This window comes from Orcinus orca, chromosome 19 (genome assembly GCF_937001465.1).
Source record: "Orcinus orca chromosome 19, mOrcOrc1.1, whole genome shotgun sequence".
In the NCBI taxonomy this organism is placed as follows: domain Eukaryota; kingdom Metazoa; phylum Chordata; class Mammalia; order Artiodactyla; family Delphinidae; genus Orcinus; species Orcinus orca.
Window position 1 is genome coordinate 29601075 of NC_064577.1, and position 24446 is coordinate 29625520.

General features: G+C 42.1%; 1 protein-coding gene across 1 annotated transcript; it reads left to right on the forward strand.

Moving 5' to 3' along the window:
- Nucleotides 1-53: 53 nt before the first annotated feature.
- MFSD11 (major facilitator superfamily domain containing 11) lies at nucleotides 54-24159 on the forward strand. Its single transcript, XM_033438588.2, has 14 exons — nucleotides 54-500; nucleotides 785-955; nucleotides 1466-1521; nucleotides 3018-3125; nucleotides 4047-4126; nucleotides 4249-4345; nucleotides 5396-5454; nucleotides 5996-6140; nucleotides 9840-9880; nucleotides 15202-15267; nucleotides 16760-16885; nucleotides 21616-21790; nucleotides 22510-22645; nucleotides 23518-24159. Exons 2-14 carry the CDS (start codon nucleotides 860-862, stop codon nucleotides 23680-23682), a joined length of 1350 nt encoding a protein of 449 aa, XP_033294479.1. The 5' UTR covers nucleotides 54-500; nucleotides 785-859; the 3' UTR covers nucleotides 23683-24159.
- Nucleotides 24160-24446: the final 287 nt, after the last annotated feature.

Sequence of the window (24446 nt, forward strand, 5' to 3'; positions counted from 1 at the left end):
CAGAGCCCCGCGGGCGGGTCGAAAAGCGCGCAGTCACTGCCGATGGGAGGGGGAGCGGGATTTGCCGGCAGTTGGAAAGCCCGCGAAACGCTCCTTCCGGCTGCGAAGCGCGCTGTGACGGCAGGAAAGGGAGGTGCTCCCCTACTGGGCTCCGCCTTCTTTTCATGCCAATTTGTAAGCTCCACGCAGGTTTTCTGCTCGGACGTCCGCCCCGCCTCTGTCGGGGGGCGTACTCCTTCACCTTGCCCGTCTGTGTTTGCGGCCTCCTCAGACCGCGTCTCCAGGCCCCCTTCCGCAGTTCCTGTCTCCTTCGCTGCGTTCCGCTTTTTAGCAACCCCACCCTTGCCGGAGCCCACGAGGTCGGCCCCGCTCCCCCGGAGCGGGTGAGGGAGCCCTAGCGGCGCGCTTGCACGTCCCGGGTCGCCCAGGACTACATTCCCCAGCAGGCCCAGCGGCCGGCGCCGCGGCTGCGGTCAGGTGACCGGGTCGCCTGACCTGCGGTGAGTCAGGGCAGGGAGGGCGGGGCCGTGCTGGCCGCTGCCTCTGGCCCTTGGCCCTAATCCCCCTTTCGGGCCCCTTAAGTTGCAGCTACAACGTTCTTGGCGTTTCTCCGGGTGTTGGGCTCTTCCCTACTCGGCTCGTGTCCTAGGAATGTCCTAACTGTACCCGTGGGGAGAACTTCATCCTAAGCCCGGGATTCCACTCCAAGACCTGGAAGTTGACACCTTGGCTGCCCCGCTCCTGGATTTGCCGCCTCCTCTCACCATCTCATTTCTTCTCCCAGGATTGCAGTGGGTTCCCCCCGAGGAGAGCTGACTGCCCTCTGCTGCTGCCGACCTTTTGGCAGAGTTAAGCCAAAATGTCCCCGGAATCTAAAAAGCTTTTCAACATCATTATTTTAGGAATTGCCTTTATGTTTATGTTCACCGCCTTTCAAACTTGTGGAAATGTAGCGGTGAGTTGGAATTTGATCTTCTTCCTTTGAAGTGCTTATCATAATGCATTCCAAAAATGATAATCAACGTTATGTCTAATAATGCGCTTAAGTCGCACCTTTTATTTTGTCACCTACGCTTCCTCGTTTTCCATGATTAGGTTTGATTTCATGTGGCAGACGTTTCTTGTTGGGGTCGTTTATTTCTCTTACTTGATTTGGGGTTTGTATGCTGACCCATTTATTTTATTTTTTATTTATATTAAGGACTACATTAGTACTTGGAGAATTGAGGGACTAAACCTAAGGCCTAGTTTCAGATGGTCTTCACCCTTCCCCACCCCGCCCCCACACGCCCCTCATTGGTTTGCCTTCTGTTCTGTAGTCCATTCTCTTCTCTCGTGTTAGAATTTCAGTATTAAGTATTCGGCATCTTGAATTTTTACTTTATTCCAAGTATTTGGAGAGCGACTTTCTGGGGTGAGGGCAATTACAAAAGGTTTTCATTGATTAGTTTTATCTTCCACACAGCAAACTGTCATCAGGAGCTTAAATAGCACAGATTTTCACGGCAGTGGCTATACCAGGTATTGTACTGTATGATTGGTTTTACTTTGTATATCACAGATGTTGCTTAATTTCATCAAAATCACAGACAACGTATTGTAATTAGATTATTACTGATTTTTTTTCTTTATCTAGACTACTTAGGAGAACATAATAAGATGAAGGTGATGAGTTTAGGTTTCATATAGAATTAGACACTGGGTTTGAAATACTGGCTTCAAAACTTAATTACTGTGATATCTTAGGAAGTTGCTTCTATGAGCCCAGTTTCCTTGCTCAGATCAATGCGTGTAAAGCGCTTGGCACAGTGGCTGGCATTTAATAAGCACTCAGGTATTGTCATAATTACATCTTCCAAATCCTAAACAGAGGATGTTTTATATGACTCTCGAAATATTTGGTCTTCCTGTTTTTGTGATTTCGTAATTATTAATATATTGTCATCAGGAGTTTTTAGCTTTTTGTTAAGGTGTTTAGGGCCAATTTTACAGGTGGAGAAAATGAAATGAAAAGATCTTCATAAGTCACTAGTACGTTGTGGTTGAAGTTGGGAATGTAATACATACCTGTATGTAAACACTTACAGATTTCTTACTTTCTCTATGGTTAAATACTAGATTGTGGCCAACCCCTTACCCGCTTCCTCCCCAACTGTTCTTATTTGGTTCTGTGTTACCTAACCTAAGTCTGACCTTATATATGATAATTGAGAGTAAAAGAATGCTAATGTCCATTTTTTGAAGTGATTAATAATAATACCACAATTTTTTGTAATGTTTTGTCTTCATGTATACTGTAAAGAACAAATGAAAGAACATTTGATATTTGAGAGATTCATAAAAGCCAAAGAATAATTTACTTGGTTTTATAAATAGTGGCTTATAAATGACTCTTGAAATGATTTTAGTCACACTTTGCCACAAGACATATATACTGGGGCCAGGTCTACAGTAGCTGAATAATGTTCAAGTGAGACCGTTAGGTTGAGTTAAATAAATTCTGGTTTAAGCAAGTTTTAACTATGTGATTATTTATAGCAGTGAAATTTCATGCTGTTGCCAGGAGTTGTAGGCTAAATTTGTAGAGCAGATTGGTTGACTAGGGCCTCTGGAGTCAGATTACCAGGGATGGGATTCTGGCTCCACCACTGACCATCTATGAGGCTGGACTTTTGACACGTTACTTACCCCTCTGTGTTTCAGTTCTCTTTTCTATAAAATGAGGATAATGATACGTTTTTCATAGAGCTGTGTTAGCTGCTATTATAATTTACTGGTACATTAAAAACCATATTGTCTAAGGCAGACTGATTCAAAGAAACATTTGACAAGACTTCAGTGTTTTGTACAAGTGAAAACTTTAATATGACATTCAGTGTAAGGATATAATTATAAATCCTGACTAAAGAATATGAGTGCTTATTGCAAAACAAACTATAGACTAAGTGGGTTTGAAAAAGTGATCTTTTGACAGTCTTTCAAGAGTTGTTTTTTCCTTTTGTGTGTTGTGTGTGCAGCATGGCAATTATTTATGGAGTGTTCTCTGCTTCAAATTTGATTACGCCGTCAGTGGTTGCCATTGTAGGACCTCAGCTCTCTATGTTTGCTAGTGGTTTATTTTACAGGTGAGTAGTCCAATTTTCTTTCATTTAATGAGAACACCTTCAGCTTCTTTCAAGCACACAGTAAACTTTTAACGAGAACTTACTGACTCGGATTGAATAGATTATAGGAAGTATTTCAGGGATTTGGTTCTCTACTTGATGCTCAGGGACACCATTGTTTTAATGTGATGGAATTTGTGTATATTTGCTTTCATTTTACCACCAATAAAAATAGCATCCAAAAACCTTTCTCTACAAGAGTTGAGAAGAACTCATGAAGTAATCTTATTTTGTATCAAGTTGACTAATGGGAATTAAAACGAAATAACTGAACTTTTCTTCTGGGCTATAGAACTGCAGTCCCACTATGTACTGAGCTGTTGGCAGAGGCCAATTGCAGACCTTTATTCAATGTCTCAGTTCACAAATTTGAAATAGTACGTTAAGAAATGGATAGGTCACATTTGTCCCCTTTTTGCCAGTACCAGAGAAGCCCTTTACAGGTTGAATTTTTTTCTTTTCTTTTTTTTTTTTTTTTTTTTTTGGCTGCGTTGGGTCTTCCTTGCTGCACGCAGACTTTCTCTAGTTGTGGCGAGCAGAGGCTACTCTTCATTGTGGTGCACGGGCTTCGCATCACGGTGGCTTCTCTTGTTGCGGAGCACGGGCTCTAGGTGTGCAGGCTTCAGTAATTGCAGTGCATGGGCTCAGTAGTTGTGGCTCGCGGGCTTAGTTGCTCCGCGGCATGTGGGATCTTCCTGGACTAGGGCTTGAACCCGTGTCCCCGGCATTGGCAGGCAGATTCTTAAACACTGTGCCACCAAGGAAGTCCTACAGTCTGAATTTTAAAAGAAGAGATCCCTCAGAATTGATTCCTAGAAGGCATAATTGGCATTCTGTTTCAGGTATTGTTTGACTATAATACGTTGACCTGTTATATTTTAGCATGTACATTGCCGTTTTTATCCAGCCTTTCCCGTGGTCCTTCTACACAGCCTCTGTTTTCATTGGAATTGCAGCTGCTGGTAAGTATTTTGATGTTCATTTTCCCTATTTTCCAGGTCTTATCTAAGAATATTATTTATATGTTTAGTATATAAAGCTAAATGATTTCATTCCCTTGATAAACTTTTGATTTGAATTTTAGTACTTTGGACAGCACAAGGAAACTGCCTGACAATAAATTCAGATGAGCACACTATTGGGAGAAACAGTGGCATTTTCTGGGCACTCCTACAATCCAGGTAATAATTCTTATGGCTCAATCTTTCCTATAATTTTTTTTGTCACACCATTTTTTAGACCCTGGTTGTGTTGAAAACTCAGATCTTCTTGTTTCATGAGTTAAGTTCCTAGGTACATGTGATGGAGATTTAAAATTTTATGGGATTACTTACAAATGCATGGACCTACCTCATTGGAATTTATGACTCGTAAATGGAAAATAATATTAACCATAATGTATTTAGCACCTGCTATACTTTAGGTACTACTGGGCTCTTGAATTTCAATAATCCTCACAACCCCCTGCAATAAGAAGGTATTAGCTCCATTCTACAGATGAGATAACAAAGGCTTAGTTAAAAGTTAACTGATCCAATCATCTGGATTCCAAAGGCCATGTCCTTCCCACCCAGCTATGCCACCTGGTAGCTGTTAACAGTTAAATTTCTAAAGTGAGACTAACTCTATAATGATACAGCATATTATATATTTCCTAAGTAAAAAGCAACAACAGTCTTTCTGTCATGGAATCTGTCCTGACGATTTACCCTCATGAATCCTAAACGCCTAAAATTTTGGCCATGATAAGACTTAACAAATGCAGATGTTGTTTTAAGAGATTGTATATTCTGAAACTGGAGTGTAAGTGAATGATTTCTTCCCTAGGAAAATACTAAATAAAGTATCTCATTAGATGCAGATAACTAAATCATGGATTTTTTTTCCACCAATTCTTTAAAATATAGGATTTTAGAGGAAGGGTAAACTTGTTTCCAAGGAGTCATTTCCAGAGCTTCAGTAAGTCACATGTTTCACAGTGAGTCAGGTCTGTGGAGGACAGTCTGAAGCAGGCTTCTCTCATGGGGAAGGAGACAGTTCCATCTGGCTCAGTTGAGTTTTTCAGAAAGAGGGTGAAGTTGATGTTTTCAATGACTTAGGGCAGGTAGATAACTTCTTTAATCATGTAGGCCTCTCTTTCTCTTCTTTTACAGGTAATGGAAAAATTATTTCAAAACCCATAAATATGAAAATAACTTCCCAACGTCCTCTCCCTCCTTTTCTTCCCCCAGCTTGTTCTTTGGAAATCTCTACATATATTTTGCTTGGCAAGGGAAAACTCACATATCAGGTTTGTCTTATTCACTGTGCCTCATTCAGTAAGTTCAGCGCAAAATAGCTGTTCCACGGAAATGCCCCATATTGCTTTGTTCACATTGTTCTAGTGAACCGTGGTACCCTCAGTCCTCTCACATTTTAGCTTTTAGTCATCTTTTCCCTTGGATTATGTTATTAGACTACAGTTTATGACTGCACTTCAGGCAGCATCTCAAAGTGTGGGAGAAGGTTATGCTCTGTGTGAGGAGACTAGTCAGTTGTCAGAAGACTTTTTAATTCAGTTGTTTTGTCTGTTCCCTTCTTTGATTAAAAGAATAAGATTAAGTTCTTGTGCTGTTTTTCTTTTGGCTTATTAGTATTTCTCTGACTGAAAGACAAAGGGGGATGTATCCTATTTTTCTCCTTGTCCTAGGTTTTTACTGATGCGGTAAAGTAAGATTTAATGACAAAGTGTGTTGATGGTTATGAACAAACATAGTACTGAGCATAATGCTAACTCTGGAATTGTTTGTATGGCCAGTACTATCTACTTTCGTCTTTGTTTTTCTCCCTAGAGAGTGACCGAAGAACAGTGTTCATCGCCCTGACAGTGATTAGCCTTGTGGGGACAGTTCTCTTCTTTCTCATTCGGAAACCAGATTCCGAAAATGTCCTGGGAGAAGATGAATCTTCTGATGACCAGGACCTGGATGTCAACGAGTAAGAAGTTGGAAACATTCCTTTCTGTTTTAAGCTATATTTTGAGTAGGTCTAGTCTAGGAATTACCAGCCTTTTATAGCCCTAACTGATAATCCAGTGCTGGGCAGAAATGAGGGAAAAGTTTTAAAGCAAATAAGCAGAGAAAGAAGATAAAGGGGAGCTGCCAGGGAGGAGGAAGGGAAAGGAAGGTAGACAGAGGCGGGGAAGGTAGTGAAAAGGTTTGTGGGGGATTTAAGTCTAATCCCAGGTCACCAGCTGTGTGACCGTGGACAGTAGCAATGTTCCCCTGAGTTTCTCTAGGCCTCAGTTTCCTCATTCAATTCAGCAGACATTTCCTGTGTTTTAATGTGTGAGGATATAGGCTCATAAAGTTGTATAGAAAACAGGGCTTCCCTGGTGGCGCAGTGGTTGAGGGTCCGCCTGCTAATGCAGGGGACGCGGGTTTGTGCCTCGGTCCAGGAAGATCCCACATGCCGCGGAGCGGCTGGGCCCGTGAGCCATGGCCGCTGAGCCTGCGCGTCCGGAGCCTGTGCTCCACAACGGGAGAGGCCACAACAGTGAGAGGCCCGCGTACTGCCAAAAAAAAAAAAAAAAAAAAAAAAAAGTTATATAGCAAACAATCCTCAGTTACTATTTCTTGGATCCAGCCCTAAAATTTTCCGATCATGTGGTACAAGTGAGTGGCAGGGCCATCAGCAGTGGTTACAGATGAGCTGTGGTTACACCCATGCTCTGGATTTTTTTTTTTTTTTTTTTTTTTTTTTTTTGGCGGCACGTGGGCCTTTCAGTGTTGTGGCCTCTCCCGTTGCGGAGCACAGGCTCCGGATGCGCAGGCTCAGCGGCCATGGGTCCCGGGCCCAGCCACTCTGCGGAATGTGGGATCTTCCCGGACTGGGGCACGATCCCGTGTCCCCTGCATCGGCAGGCGGACTCTCAACCACTGCGCCACCAGGGAAGCCCCATGCTCTGGATTTTGCAGTAACCTGTGCAGGTAGTTTTCCCCGATGTAGTCCCTACTGGGAAACAATTACACAGTCCTGTTTTTCTAAAAATTGTGAATTACCTTGAGCATATTTCTTTTCTTTTATTTCTTTTTTTTTTAACAAAACTTTTTGTTGTTGTTTTGTTTTGGCCGAGCTGCACGGCACACAGGATCTTAGTTCCCCGACCAGGGATGGAACCTGCGCCCCGTGCTGTGGAAGCACGGAGGCTTAACCACTGGACTGCCAGGGAAGTCCCAACAAAAGTTTATTTTTAAATGTACAATAGGCTCCCAAACAACACTTCATTCTAGCTGTAGGTGGCAACAGATGTTATGACTGGGAAATCCAGATGGTTAAACAGGAATGGAATTAAGGACCATCATTGCCTCAGGCACAAAGAACAGCTTACTTTTGGCCATATTTCTTAATTCCACCTCTGGCCAGGGGCCCTTCTCTGAGGCCTCCTCTCTCTGTTTCTGCTTAAATGTCTTATCTTCCTCATCCATCTCCTTGTCCTGGTCCTTGGGCTGCTTCAGGGGCTGCTTCTTGCCACGTTTGAGGCAAGACATGGCTCCTTCCTCCCCTTCCCCAGACCCTGCCACCGGAAGCAAGGACCTATTTCAATTATAACTAAAACTGTTTGAAACATCACAGATGATTTCTCTGCAGGTTATCATCTAGATTTGAAGAAAGGGGAATGAGAAATCTTCGCCACTCTTGTTCTGCTTTGTGAATTGATAAAATTATGAAGCTTGCCTTATAAGCATTTTACCTATTGTTAAAAATTTTGCATCGAACTTTCTGTGCTGCCTTTTTAAAGCCCAAAAAGGGCATAAAATTCTCCAGTCATAGGATCATTAAGCATTCAAAATTTGCGCTGTTCAGAGCAAAAAATACATGTTTATATAAGTATACAAACATTTATGTGTATATGTACCACATATGTGTTTTTTTAAGCACAAACCAATGGATATTGGAGAAGGGGTCTGTGAAGATGAATGCCACAGATTCAACAAAAATTAAACACCCATTCATTCAGCAAATGTTAGGTGTTGGTACTGTGAAGACAAATACAACCTGTCCCTGTTTTCAAGGAACTTTTCTGATAGACAAGGGATCATGTAACTGTCATAAGGTGCTATGCTGAGGGGTACCACTTAGCCTTTTTTAGCATTCTCTGTTTCTGAATTGTCTTCCGAACTTGAAACTTGTGTCTTTATTCTGTAAATAGCACCATGTGCCAGCCATCTTCTAAAGGGGAGGGAAGGAGTAATGAACAAGACAGAGAATTCCCTGTTTTTATGTAACTTAATTGTAGAGGGGCTGGTAGACGATACCCCGTAAGAAAATAGCAGAGTAAGTGTTAGAAGGCAGTGAGAAAGGGGGAGGTGGTGGAGAGCTGGGAGGTGAAAAGGTGTGAAGATCTACTGATGGCCATTGCAGCAGATGCCAGGGGTGGAAAGGGGTGTGGTGGGCACCAGGAATGCCAGAGGCGCCTAGGCCTCTCACAGTGCAAGTAGGAGTGCACTGTGAGAGTAGTGCAGCAGACAGAGAGTTGATTACATAAGGATACAGCAGGAGTTTGGATTTTCTTCTTGGTGTGATTAGAAGCCGCTGAGGAAATAAGTAGGATCTGATTTTAAAGGATTCCACTTTGTGGAATCCACTTTGAATGATTTGCAGCTGATAGTAGCTGAGTTGATTATATTTTAATAGTCGATAGAGTACAAATCAGTTTCTACTTATTTGGGGCCTTGAGTGTGAAATAGTATAATCCACACCTGATCCTGTCCAAGTACTAGATGAGGGAACTGTCATTAAATGGCATTCACATAGTATTTGCTTCCAGGGAAGGCCTGAGTTTTTATGGTGGGGAAAAAAGTTTTCCTGTTGGTTAGAAGATACTACCATTTTTGTGTTAGTAATTTATTTATTTAAGTCAACCAGATCTCCTTTAGGTTTTTTTTTTGCTGTTCTTGTTATTTCCGGTTTGTTTGTTTGTAAATGATATCCTTTAAAGATCTAAGAGGAGTAGACTTGGCTGGTAGGGTAAGAAATGTAATTTCTTAAAAACTTTCTTACCCTAACCTTGTAAATAATTACACTTAAGTTACTTTATCTCAATTAATTCTCACAGGTAAGTGATAGTGTCCCTGTTTTATAAATGAGGAAATGAAAGTTAGAGAAATGAAGTCATTTGTCTAAAACCACACAACTAATAAGTGGCAAAGCAGGCCTCAGCCTCAAAGCCCACGTTTTTAACCCATAGATGACATCGCACCCAACCCCCTACCGCCAACGATGGCGATGCTTTTCAAGAGTTCTAACACTGAAGAACCACCGAGTAGTTCTTACATAGTTGGAGTGGTGGAAGATTGAGCCCTGACAAATTGTTTTTACAGTTTGGAAACAGTGTGGAGGAGATTTCTGTCCTGCCTGAAGTATCATTTGTGAAAAAGACATGCAGGACTCCGTGCCCTAAATTTAATGGGAGGGAATCGTGCTCCACGGTGGCACTTTAACCACATCGTTCTCTGAAGCAAGGACCTGGGTCATGAAGGGACACCCTGGAGCAGGGCGCGTTGAGGCCACTGAAAGTGTTTGCCAGACCATGTAGAGGACAGCGCTTTTACAGATTTAAGTGAAAATGTGATAGTATTCTTGTTCTCTTTCTCCATTTTCAGGGGAAAAACTTTTCTCTTTTTATCTTTTCAGGTCTGCCCAGAACAATATGACAAAGGCAGTAGATGCATTTAGTAAGTATTTTCTGTGTCTGAAATGCAGGCACTGTTCAGGAACAACTTCAGCATTTGCCTTTCCCCCTTTCCCTGGTAACTTTGGATTGACGATACCCCAGTATTTTCATGCTTCCAGGTATGCCGCTCTGAAATATGCTAGTCTTCTCAGTAAGTATCTCTGTAACGTGGGGGATGTGAGGGATGAAGGGTAATTCCGTGCCCTACCTGAGCACGTGTGTGAGGGGGGCCTGAGGTTAGGAGTTTACCCGAGGAAGTGAGGACACAGACCATTTCTTCGTGCATCGCTTGTCACTCCTCAGAGCCACGCAGGAGCTTGGGTGACCCAATAGCGTGTAAGGCCAATCACGCTCATCTGTTGAGGGTTCTTCCTGACTAAACCTCTCGATGTGCTTTATGTTGTTTTGTTCTCACGACAGTTCTGTGAGTATCATATAACACACACGTATTATTATCTCCATTTTATAGAAGAGAAAACTGAGGCTTAGAGAAATCGTTTACCCAAGGTCAAACAGGGCATTCCTTTCTTGTTATCAGAGGCCTAGAAAGCCACGTTGGCTTCTTTGGTGAACATGGAGTCAGGCAGAGGGAGGCTGATGGCCTTCAGGCTTATGGGATGGTTTGTCCAGCCTCCCTGCTCTATTACTGAACCCCTCTCTGGATGTCTCTTGATATTAACCAGTTTCAGGATGTCCTTCCTAGGCAGTTGTACAAACTTTGCCTCAACTCCTCTGTGAAATGAGACACTAACACAGTTAGGGCCTCATGCCTTTTATCACGGAGCTGGTTGGTTACTTGGTGTAGGGTTCAGTAGTAATAAGAAACTGGGCTGTCAGGTTTGAATGGAGAGAAAGAAGGCAGCGGCCAAAAAGGACAAGACATATGAGGTGCTATAGGGCAAGAACATTTAAATTTAGGTGACGATTCCTGGCAGCTAGGGAGCAGTGTGACGTTATGAGGCGGCAAGGAAGCCGAAGGCAAAGAGAGAAAGGAAAAAGAATGTCCAAGCTTTTCTGTCTGTGAGTCGGTGGTTCATTTATTATTTAATCGTGACTTTCCTTCAGTTGGTGCCGTGGTAGGTATTGTACAGAAAGGGTTCTCGCTTATCTAGAAGGCGCTTCATTCCTCAGTTGAATGTATATGTGTAATGCGATTCTAGAAAATTGCAATAAAATTTTCTTAAATCTATTTTTTGGTCCTGATGAAAAGTTCCTAAAGTTCACCTGGAAGAATAAACGTCTGTCAATAGCCAATATAATTTTTAAAAAGAACTTTCCCTAATAAATATCAAAACCTGTTATGAATCCATTTGAAAACATTGGAATACAAAAAGCAGTGGAACTGAAGTCTAGACCCACAATGGAATTCGGAATACAGTAAAGCAGTCTTAGAAAAGCAAGGCCAGACAGCTGACTGCATGGGAAAAAATGGAGTCTTACACTAACATTCCAGGTAGATTAAATGTAAAAATGAGGCCATAATAGTAACCGTAAGAAATTAATTTGGTAGAGGAAAGCCCTTCACGCAGGTCTGTCAAACAGGGAAAAGAATGCTCTTTGGGGGACTTCCCTGGTGGCGCAGTGGTTAAGAATGCGCCTGTGAATGCAGGGGACACGGGTTCGAGCCCTGGTCCGGGAAGATCCCACATGCCATGGGAGCAACTAAGCCCATGTGCCACAACTACTGAGCCTGTGCTCTAGAGCCCGTGAGCCACAACTATTGAAGCTTGCACGCCTAGAGCCCGTGCTCTGCAACAAGAGAAGCCACCGCAATGAGAAGCCTGCGCACCACAACGAAGAGTAGACCTCGCTCGCCGCAACTAGAGAAAGCCCGCGAACAGCAACGAAGACCCAATGCAGCCAAAGAGAAATAAATTAGTAAATAAATAAAATTTAAAAATAATATTAAATTTAAAAAAAAGAATGCTCTTTGGTTACCTAAAATATAAAATTTCAGTCTCTCAAAATCTAATGAGTTAAAATGGCAGGGAAAATATTTACAGTATATGATAGTTATGAACCAATAAGAAAAGCATAAACACTCCAGTAGAAAATATTTATTTTATAAACAAAGGAGAATTATTATAAGCTAAGTATAAGAAATGCAAATTAAGTTTTCTATCAAATTTCAAAAGATAAAAAATAATTCTCAGTATATGGGGCATAGGTACATGCGTAAGACCACAACGCTAAAAATACACACTTGTATTACTTTCTGTGATTTGTCAGTAAGTATCAAAAGCCTTAAAAATGTTTATACCTTTACCCCAGCAATTCCACTAATAGGATTATCCTCAGGAAATAATTAAGAATTTTGGCCAAGATTTAACTACTGTTTATATTAGTGAGAAATGGAAATAATTTAAATATTCAACTATAAGCCATCTATCTAACAGATTACTGTAGCCATTAAGATGATCACTACGAATATTAGAAAATGTTTGTTATGTGAAAATAAATTATAAAATAGTATAAATAGTGGAATTTCTTTTTAATAAAAAAAAGCATAGAGAAAGTCTGGGAAGAGACCCATTAAGGTGTTAGATTATTTTCCTTAATAGAATAACTTTATTGAGATGTGGTTCATAGTAGTATACAGTTCACCCATTGAAAGTGTATAATTCAGTGGTGTTTAGTATATTCACAGAGTTGTGCAACTGTCACCACAATCAATAACCTATTCAGGGAGTTCCCTGGTGGTCTAGTGGTTAGGATTTGGTGCTTTCACTGCCATGGCCCAGGTTCAGCCCCTGTGCGTGTGGCCAAAATTAAGTTAAAAAAAAAAAAATTATTTTGGCCACGCCATGCTGCTCATAGGATCTTAGTTCCCCGACTCTGGGTTGATTTTTCATTTTCTTGATGGTATCTTTCGAATCACAGAAGTTTTAAATTCTTGATGAAGTCTGATTTAGCTATTTTATCTTTTGTTGTGTGTGCTTTTGGTATCCTAGAAGGCTTTGCCTAACTCCAGGTCACAAAGATTTACTCCTGTATTTTTTTCTAAGACTTTTATAGTTTTAGCTTTTACATTTTGGTCTGTGATCCATTTTGAGTTAATTTTTTGTTTGTTTTGTTTGTTTTTGCGGTACGCGGGTCTCTCACTGTTGTGGCCTCTCCCGTTGCGGAGCACAGGCTGCGGACACGCAGGCTCAGCGGCCATGGCTCACGGGCCCAGCTGCTCTGCGGCATGTGGGATCTTCCCAGACCGGGGCACGAACCCGTGTCCCCTGCATCGGCAGGCGGCCTCTCAACCACTGCGCCACCAGGGAAGCCCCATTTTGAGTTAATTTTTATGGATGTTGGGATGTAGGAGTCCAGCTTCATTCTTTTGCACGTGGAGATCAGTTGTCCTAGCACCATTTGCTGGAAAGACTATTCTTTCTCCCATTGAATTGTGTTGGCACCCTTGTTGAAAATCAATTGACTGTGAATGTAAGAGTTTATTTCTAGATATATGTCTGTCCTTATGCCAGTACAATGCTGTGTTGATTATTGTAAATTCTGAAATTGGAAAGCATGAATTTTCAGCTTTGTTCTTTTTCAGGATTGTTTTGGCTATTATTGGTCCCTTGAATTTGCATATGAATTTTAGGATCAGTTTGTTGGTTTCTGCAAATAGATTATATTGGTTTTTTTTTTTTGATAAACAATTTTTTAGGGAAGTTTTAGGTTCACAGCAAAATTGAGAAGAAGATACAGAGATTTCCCATATATGCCCTGCCCTCACCCGCACATAACCTTCCCCATTATCATAGTCCCTCACCATAGTGGTACATTTATTACAATCAGTGGACCTACAGTGACACATCATTATCACCTAGAGTCCATAGATTACATACATTAGGGTTCACTCTTGGTGTTGTACATTTTATGGGTTTGGACAAATGTATAATGACGTGAGTTCACCATTATAGGATCATACTAGATTATATTTTAAAATTTCTTTTTGTTACCTAAATTTTCTGATTAGTCAAAAGCAGATATGCTTTGCTAATGTAATGTTTTTAATTAAAAATATTGTTTTGGGCTTCCCTGGTGGCGCAGTGGTTGAGAGTCCGCCTGCCAATGCAGGGGACACGGGTTCATGCCCCGGTCTGGGAAGATCCCACATACCGCAGGGCGGCTGGGCCCGTGAGCCATGGCCGCTGAGCCTGTGCGTCCGGAGCCTGTGCTCCGCAATGGGAGACGCCACAACAGTGAGAGGGCCGCGTACCGCCAAAAAAAAAAAAAAAAAAAAAATATTGTTTTAAACTTTGTTGATCATGTATTTTTTTTCTGGAAGTATGTGAAAATGATTGGTGAAAATATTGCGTTTAGTTCACTTTATTTTCGTGAAATTGAAGAAGAAAAAAAAACTATCTTCTTTTGTATATGGAGAAATTCAGGACAGAGTGTGTGTGATTTATGTGCGTTTCCTAGTCATCCGTTGAATAGGAACTAAAATCTGGATCCTCAGGCCAAGGATGAGCTGTAGGGGCCACACCGCCGCCTCCAGGCCTGAGCGCTCCTGCTGCAGAGCTGGCCGCACCAAATAATGTCTCTGTGAGACTGGAGAGCTTTCATTTATTTCCAGGCTGGTTCTGATTTGGGGTGGATTTTGGTTTTGTTTTCCCCCGCCACCTTTTAAAAAAATCTGGATCTGCTATTAGTAGGATCCTAGATAAGTGGCCTTAAATTATGAAATGTGAGCAGGTTCAAAAAAGTTAAAATGTGCAGTTTTTAGAAATGCATTTTCCATTGCAGATTTCAACTAAGTTGAACAACATAAAAATAAACATTAAGGGGATCAGAAACAAATAGGCAGAACTGAAGTTTCAGTCCTCAGATCCAGAGAGAGAATCTCAGGAAGCGGCATCCCAGCTTCTGGTGGTCAAAGAGCTCCGCTGCTGATTCTGACCTAGAGTCCAGTGTTAAAGCTGCCCTGTGACAGTTCCTTAGGGAAGTCAGCACTTTGCCAACTGCTGACTCTCTTAATAGCCTAGCCTTTAATCAAGTCTGTTGGAATATTCTGTTGTTTTGTTTGGTTCTATTTCTTTTCTCTGTTTCATGTTTTGTTTGTTTTCATGAGAGCTGGAGAATGTGTTAGAGAAAGCACAACTCTAGACTATATTTACACAGTTGAAATCAACATTTTTTTTATAGGGCAGATTTAGTTCATACCTTAACCATTTGAATCTGAATCATTAACCTCTGTCCCAATGTATTTGTTTATTGGCATTATTGACAAGAGGTGTTTTGGTTGAATGAATGTTTTATAAGTTTTGTTTGATTGATTAAAATGTAGTTAAGTACTCCTAAATTTTTTTTTTTCCTTTTTTATAGAAAAGTCTCTTAAGTTATGTGTCACCAAGGAGATGCTCCTTCTTAGCATTACAACTGCTTATACAGGTAATAGGATTAATTATGGTTTTGGTTTTCTGTGGCTGCATAATTACAGTAAGGGTTGAAAACAGCAACTGTGTTACTTTCTCACAATTCTGTGCATTGACTGGTCTCAGCTAAATGGTTTTTCTGATGGTCTCGGGGTCTCTTGTGGCTGCTGTTAAAGGGTGGCTGAGGCTAAAACTTCCAAGGAAGTTTCATTTGCATGTCTGAACGGGTCTGATGCTAGCTGGGTCTCAGATTTCTCCTTGTGTCTCAGCCAGCTATGTGACCCCCTCCCACACTGGTGAAAGCAAATCATAGGGCCAGCCCAAATTCAGTGTGGGATGATTCTGCACAAGAGTTTGAAAACTGGGAGGCCTGGTTCATCCTAACCAGTGATTTTAGGGCAAAATAGAACACTACAGAAAATAATCATGAGTAAATCTGTGTAACTTGGCGTGAATTAAGATAATTTTTAATGAAATGGAATGAGTTCTGTGGCTTACAGTGATAATGTGATGTGATAATAGGTGGAATACTCTTAGGTCTTAAGGAAATCAGTTTCCTTGTAAAAATTGCTCTAATGTGTCAATTATTACTTTTGCTGTTACAGTTGACCCTTGAACAGTGAAGGGATGGATTAGGGGTGCTGACCTCCCCCGCAGTTAAAATCTTCATATAACTTTAGTCCACCCTTTGTGTCCGTGCTTCCTTATCTGCTGATTGAACTAGCTGTGGATCCTGTAGTCTATATGGACCCACACAGTTCAAACCCGTGTTGTCCAAGGTTCAACTGTATGTGCCTCATCGGTATAAACGTCTTATTTTTAGGTCAAACAGAATAAATATTAAACATCCTCAGAATTCAGTTAAGGTTTTGTAGCGTTAAGGAATCAGGTTTTCTACTCATTTGCTCTAATTTTCTACCCGAATTTTTGGAATTTCTTTTCCTAGGACAGTGTGTTTAATTAAAACTTTTGACTTTAAGCAAAAGTGGATAGTAGGTATTGGTCTTACAAATGTATATCCCTGTTCCCTTGGGAAGCTATTAATAAGGATAATGAGCACTTTAGTTTCACTGTTACAAGTTTATGTTAATTATGTTCTCTGCTCATCCCCTGTCTGCGCACAGAGTGACCATTTTTAACATAAGGGTGTCTTCGCTTATTTGAGTTGTATGCTTTTATCTGAAATGTGTGACAACTGCCGTCTTGTGGCTAGTTCCATGTCATCAGTTAGGTCACGTAAAATTATGCTGTGCTTGGGGAGTAGCATTTCAGCCTGTGTGCATTTTGTTTTATGCATGTATAGCTCAAATACTACTAGTCACGAAGAAAAACCAGGAAAGGGAGACTGTGCATTTTTTTCAATACTAAATCCAGCGCTTCCCAATCCATGGTTGGTTGAATCTGAGGCTGCAGAGTCTTGGATATGGAGGGCTGACTATGGGACTTGAGTATCTATGGAGTTTTATACCTAGGGACAACTGTAATGTAAATCTCATTTTTTTCTGAAGGTCTGGAATTGACTTTCTTCTCTGGTGTATATGGAACCTGTATCGGCGCTATAAATAAATTTGGAACAGAAGAGAAAAGCCTCATTGGACTTTCTGGCATTTTCATTGGCATTGGAGAAATTTTAGGTTGGTTTAAGAAAAAAAGTTTTTGCACTAAATCAGTTTGTTACAGAAATTTTAAATGTACTTCACCTCTCTATCCTTGAATTTCTGTTTCCTTGCTTTTATACAAATGGGTATGTCTTTGGTTTTTTTTGTTGTTATCACTGTTCTAAAACTAAATTACAAAACATTTGCCAAATAATTCAAGACAAAACCATAAGTAAGAAAACATGGTCTCTCCGAGCTTTTCCTCTTAAAATACTTAGGGAAGGTGTATTAGAATTCCTGAATTTTTTTAAATTTATTTTTTAGTGTGTTAGTTTCTGCTTTATAGCAGAGTGAATCAGCTATACATATATCCCCATATCTCCTCCCTCTTGTGTCTCTCTCCCACCCTCCCTATCCCACCCCTCTAGGTGGTCACAAAGCACTGAGCTGATCTCCCTGTGCTATGCGGCTGCTTCCCACTAGCTATCTGTTTTACATTTGGTAGTGTATATATGTCCATGCCACTCTCTCACTTTGTCCCAGCTTACCCTTCCCACTCCCCATGTCCTCAAGTCCATTCTCTACATCTGCATCTTTAGAATTCCTGAATTTCTTATTCTCTGAATCTCTGACACCAGTTGGATGTGCGACAATACAGTTCAATTCTGACACTCCTAGAGTTAGCATCGGACTCCACAGGTTCAAGGGTGTAGTCCTGCAAGACCAGCCTCACTTGAGACATCAGTCATTAAGTCCTGGGTCCCAGGCTATCTTCCCTTCTGTCCAGCTTGGCTACACATTCAAGGGTTCCCACCACACCCCTGGAAAATGCTATACTTACTGTTAAAGTTTATTATAAAGGATGCAAACGAACAGCCGGATGAAGAGGTACATAGGGCAAAGTCCAGAAGGGCCCCTAGTGTAGGAAGCTCTGTCCCGATGGAGGCTGGGTGTGGTACCCTCCCGTCATGTGGATGCAGTCATCACCAGGAAGCTTTCCCAAACCTGTTTTGTAGGGATTTAGGGAGATCTCATTATGTCACATGGTTGATTAAATCATCCACCATTGGTGATTAGACTCAGCTTCTACCCCCTCTCCCCTCCCCTGAGATTGGGGGGTGGGGCTGAAAGTTCCAACCCTCTAATCAAGGCTGGGTCCTTCTGACAACCAGCCCCCATCCTGACTATCTAGGGCCACCTCCATACCCCCTCAAGGATCACCTCATCATCATAAACTCTGGTGTCATTGGAAGGGATTAGTTAAGATAACTAGAGACATTCCTTTCACTGAGAAATTCCTAGGGTTTTAAGAGCTCCATGCTGGAAAGTGGAGAGGAGGAGAGGACAAGGCAAAGACCAAATCTCTTTTTATTATACCACCAGGTATTCCTTATTCAGCAATGATCCGTTCAGTACTTGCAGTATATTGGGTGTTGTGTCACATATGAGGAACTTACCAATTCAGCACGTATTTGTTGGGAATCCATTGTATGAACAAAACATGGAGCTTATATTCTTGGGGAAGAACACAGACAATAAAAAACATTGGAAACTTAGAATGTCAGACAGTGATAAGCACTATGGAGAAAGCAGACTTGGGTGTATTTTTGTTCCCTAATTCAGCAGTCCCCAACCTTTTTGGCACCAAGAACAGTTTCATGGAAGACAGTTTTTCCATGGATGGGGGCGGGGGGCATGGTTTCGGGATAACTCAAGCACATTACATTTACTGTGCACTTTATTTCCATTATTATTACATTGTAATATATAATGAAATAATTATACAACTCACCATAATGCAGAATCAATGGGAGCCCTGAGCTTGTTTTCCTGCAACTCGATGGTCCCGTTGGGGGTGATGGGAGACAGTGGCACCTGACATGTGTTGCTTATGTCCAGTCTACTCCATAAGATGCAGCTTAATTGTCACGTGGCACTCACTGATAGGGTTTTTTTTTTTTTTAGCAATTGATATTGTCATATTTTTGGAGTTTAGCAATCCTAATAGGTGTGCTGTGGTATGATTTTAATTTGTAATTCCCTAATAGTATATGATATTTTTGTATGATTTTTACTATCTGTATATCTTTTTTGGCCAGGTGTCTTGTTCAAATCCTAACTCATTATTTATTTATTTATTTATTTTTTGGCTGTGTTGGGTCTTCGTTTCTGTGCATGGGCTTTCTCTAGTTGCGGCGAGTGGGGGCCACTCTTCATCGCGGTGCGCGGGCCTCTCACTGTCGCGGCCTCTGTTGTTGCGGAGCACAAGCTCCAGACGTGCAGGCTCAGTAGTTGTGGCTCACGGGCCTACTTGCTCCGCGGCATGTGGGATCTTCCCAGACCAGGGCTCGAACCCATGTCCCCTGCATTGGTAGGTGGATTCTTAACCACTGTGCCACCAGGGAAGCCCCACTGATAGGGTTTTGATATGAGTCTTCAAGCAACTGGTTTATTATGGTCTCTGTGCAGACAAACCTCTCTGCTAATGATAACCTGTATTTGCAGCCACTCCCCAGCGCTAGCATCACCGCCTCAGCTCCCCCTCAGATCATCAGGCATTAGATTCTCAAAAGGAGCATGCAACCCAGATCCCTCGAATGCACAGTTCACAGTAGGGCTCATGCTCCTATGAGAATCTAATGCTGCTGCTGACCTGACAAGAGGCGGAGCTCAGGCAGTAATGCGAGCTATGGGGAGCGGCTGTAAATATGGAAGAAGCGGCTGGCCTGCTGCTCCCCTCCTGCTGTGGGGCCCGGTTCCTAGCAGGGCACCGGTACCCCTCCCCTAATTTATTGCCAACACCTGGCACGTGTGTGTGTGTGTGTGTGTAAACATGTTAATACAGTTACAGAACTTGTTTTAATGTCTTTGCTCATTCTAACATCTGCAACAGCTCTGGGGTAGTGTTGTTTTATCCTTTACAACTTTATCGAGACATAATTCACATGACGTGTAGTTCACCCGTTTAAAGTATACAGATGAGTGTTTTTTAGTATATTTACAGGGTTGTACCGCCATCACTGTAATCTAATTACAGAACATTGTCGTCACCCTTCTCCAGGAAACTGCTAATCTGCTTTCTGTATAGATTTGTTTACTCTGGGCATCTTGTGTAAATGGAATCATACAGTATATATAATCTCTTGTGTCTGGTTTCTTTCACTCAGCACAATGTTTTCAGGATTTTCCCATGGTGTAGCATGTATCAGTACTTCATTTCTTTTTCTTTCTTTATTTTTTACTTCATTCCTTTTTATTATCAAATAATATTTAGTTGTATGGATCTACTACATTTTATTTATCCATTTATCATGTCACAGACATCTGGGTTGTTTTTGCTTTTTTTTTTTTTTTTTTTGCGGTACGCGGGCCTCTCACTGTTGTGGCCTCTCCCGTTGCGGAGCACAGGCTCCGGACGCGCAGGCTCAGCAGCCATGGCTCACAGGCCCAGTCGCTCCGCGGCATGTGGGATCTTCCCGGACCGGGGCACGAACCCGCGTCCCCTGCATCGGCAGGCAGACTCTCAACCACTGCGCCACCAGGGAAGCCCTGTTTTCGCTTTTTGGCCATTATGAATAACGCTGCTGTGAACATTGGTGTATACTTTTTGTGTGAGCTTACGTTTTCATTTCTCTTGCATGTAAACCCAGCACTAGAATTGCTGGGCCATGTGCTAACTCTGTGTTTGACTGATTTGTCTGCTTACGATGGGTCACGTCTTCCTGTCTCTTTGCATGCCTGGTAGTGTTGTGGAAACGAGCCATTGTGAACCGTACCTTGTTGGGTGCAGGATGTTCTTTATATCCTGTTAACGTTCTTGAGCTTTGTTCTTGGATGTGGTTCATTTACTTGGAAACAGTGTGATTTTTTTTAGGTCTTGCTTTTAAAATTTGTTGGACGGGATCAGAGCACTGCTCAGACTAGGGCTAATTATCCCTCACCCCTGATGGAAGACGCTTCTGTGTACACCCAGTGCCCGTGAATAATAAGATTTCCAGTCTGGCTGGTGGGGCCAGGCACTCTTCCCTGCCCAGGGCAGGGCACTAACACCTCTAATCCTCTTGGAAGTTTCTTTCCAGGCCTCTGCTCATTTACTCACATCCTGTGCTGATCAGCTGTCCTTTCTTATACTCTGTCTTAGGGACTCAGGCACCTTATCTCCCCAGACTCTCAGCTCTGTCTCCTCAACTCGGAGAGGCTGCGGGCCTCCACCTGCCTTCCCTCCTCTCCTCCCTCTCCCTCCCTGCAGCCCACAGCCTCTCAGTCAGCTGGGGCAGGTGTGGGCCTCACCTCATTTGTTTCCTGACTCTCAAAGATCACTGCCCTTTGTCGCGTCTTCAAAACCATTGTGTCATATTTCTGGTACTTTTTTTGGCATGTGGGGGAGTGGGTCACCTGTGTGCATTTTGTGATCTGTTTTGTCTTGTTTATTTTTAGTCCATTTGCGCAGCCGTGGCATTTTTCTACAGTAACTACCTTCTTCTTCATTGGCAACTCCTGGTCATGGTGATGTTTGGGTTTTTTGGAACTGTTTCCTTCTTCACTGTGGAGTGGGAAGCTGCTGCCATTGTAGCCCGGGGCTCTGTTAATAACTCTGTTTCAACAGTTATTTCTTACTTTCTATATTTGTGCCTTCTTTCTTTCTCTCTTTTTTGATTAAATTAGCTATTGTTTTGTCCGTTTAATTTATTTTTTCAAAGAACTAAGATTTTGATATAGTAACTTGGCCTTGGGTTTTTCTGTTCTCTACTTCATTCATTTTATAGGTGGAAGCCTCTTTGGCCTGCTGAGCAAGAATAATCGTTTTGGTAGGAATCCAGTTGTGCTGTTGGGCATCCTGGTGCATTTTATAGCTTTTTATTTAATATTTCTCAACATGCCGGGGGATGCCCCTATTGCTCCTGTTGAAGGAACTGATAGCAGTGCTTACATCAAACCCAGGTACAGTGACTCTCCTTTTTCTAGTAATTTAAGGAAGAGTGGGAGGTAGAGGATGGCTAGGAATTTAGAATGGAGCAGTTAATCCTTTTCTGCAAGTCTGTTATCTTTAAAAGGTCATCTGTCAAGTGTTAATGAAGCCAGAATGAGTTTAAATAGGAATCCATAGAGAATCCCAAGGTATTTTTCTAATTGCTGGTTTTAACCTTTCTCCCCACTAAATCTTTTTCTTGACCTGTGAAGGAGCACATAAGTATCTGATTTGAACTTTATATCTCTGCCTTTCAACCAGTGAAATGTCTAGAAATTTGGGCCCCGAGGAAGAGCAATGAGGAGCGAGGGGTGATCTGCCAGCTGAGCCGGCCACCCTGTTCTCTCACAGTGTCCACAGGAGCTTTGAGGGTGTCATTTTTTTGCACTCAACTCTCAGAGTCATTGTAGATGTGAGTGTTTATGTCTAGATCCACAGTCCAAGAGCAGCTCTGCCCCAAACACAGTGTTTGCTTCCCCAATAGTTAGTAGACCAGAGTTTGCTAGACTGCGAAGGTGAGTGCGTTTGAGCATAAATTCTGACTTTGTAAATTCCAGTATTTATTCATACTTGTTTCATTGTGTTTAAAACTTGAAAGTAAAATGCTTTTGTGGGTGAGTTGTTTCTACATTTTAATCAACTCTAACAAATATTGTTAATGCTCACTCTAAATTAATTTTGTTTTATTCAGCAAAGAAGTTGCCATCTTCTGCAGCTTCCTGTTGGGGCTTGGAGACAGCTGCTTCAACACCCAGCTGCTTAGTATTCTAGGTTTTCTCTATTCTGAAGACAGTGCACCGGCTTTTGCAGTCTTTAAATTTGTGCAGGTAACCTCTTCTTCAGATTGTGTTTAAAGCAGGGTCTATTTTTTTTTTAGCAAACTTTGTTTTCTTAATATTTCTTAAATGAAAGTCAAGGACAACCTTTAAAAGGATTTATGGGACTTCCCTGGAGGTCCAGTGGTTAAGACTCTGCACTTCCACTGCAGGGGGCGCAGGTTTGATCCCTGGTCAAGGAACTAAGGTCCCACATGCTGCATGGCGCGGCCAAAAATAAAAAATAAAATAAATAATAGGGCTTCCCTGGTGGCGCAGTGGTTGAGAGTCCGCCTGCCGATGCAGGGGACGCGGGTTTGTGCCCCAGTCTGGGAGGATCCCACATGCCGCGGAGCGGCTGGGCCCGTGGGCCATAGCTGCTGAGCCTGCGCGTCCGGAGCCCGTGCTCCGCAACGGGAGAGGCCACAACAGTGAGAGGCCCGCGTACCGCAAAAAAAAAAAAAAAGCATTTGTGATTAGAGTTAGGAAGCAATGAGTAGTGTGATCTTTTTTGCCGCATCACTTGTATAAGAGATTTTATGTTCTGGTCTCTCTGTGGCTCAGACTTCCTTAGATACCAGAACTCATAGTACACACATGTAACAGGAGTGTTTCACACTGTTCGTGCACATTATTTTATAACTCCTGTTTTTTACAAAATACCATTTTAAACAGTAGCTTACTTGATTGTTCCCAGCTCTCAGCAGGAGTTTGTGGTGCATGTTTGTGAGCTAGTGACCAAGGAAGTGCCGTGTAGATGCAGAAAGAGCAGGGAGCCGTGCAAGGCACAGGAAGCCTTGGGTCAGAGAGCGGTGGGGCTCTTTGTGGAGCGGCTGGGTCACCTGTGTGCATTTTGTGATCTGTTTTGTCTTGTTTATTTTTAGTCCATTTGCGCAGCCGTGGCATTTTTCTACAGTAACTACCTTCTCCTTCATTGGCAACTCCTGGTCATGGTGATGTTTGGGTTTTTTGGAACTGTTTCCTTCTTCACTGTGGAGTGGGAAGCTGCTGCCATTGTAGCCCGGGGCTCTGACTACCGAAGTATTTGATGAAGGGTGCGCACGAGAGGAGGCTGCCTCTTCAGACAGCTCGGCTGGGCGGTAGGGCTCGGTGGAGGAGGCCCGCTCTCATCTTCACAGTACATTGGAGGATGTTTAGGATGGAAAATCAGAGATTTAAGACTGCTAAATCTGCCAGAGTTGGTATTCAAGTTTACAGATGTTAGTTGTTTAAAACTAGTGGAATAAGGGAGACTTGTACTGTCGATTATGATTGTTCAAAGATGTTGTTTTTTCAGTTCATCTGTCTCGCGTTCCTTTTGATCATGTTATAAACGTGTAGGTGTTTTCTTCTCCCCCTGTTCTCTTTGAACGATCGTGCTTTGATTGAAACTACTAGGCCATATGTCATATAAAGACTCCTGCTGGGTATGGCGTATGTGTTACTATGTAATAAAAGGGAGCATATGCCACCCCACACGTGTCTGGGAATGACATTTAAATAAATCATGTGATGCTGAAATGGAATCTTTGAAAAGATTTGCACATTCTTTCTCTTTAAATGTTTTTGTTTGATGAAGTTTTCTTACCTTGTAGTTCATAGCAAGGGGGGGCGCTAATCAAGTATTATGAAATGGGGTAAAAATTGTCTTAAGTTTTAAAAACAGGAATCTAACATTTGTAGATGAACAAAAACACATTTACTGGGGGAGGATTTTGCTAGTAATTTTCCTGGAGGATGCAACGCATTAAAAAAAAAAAACCCCAAAACATGTAGTGAGGTCTAAGCTATGGTGGCAGGCTGCCGTCACTTA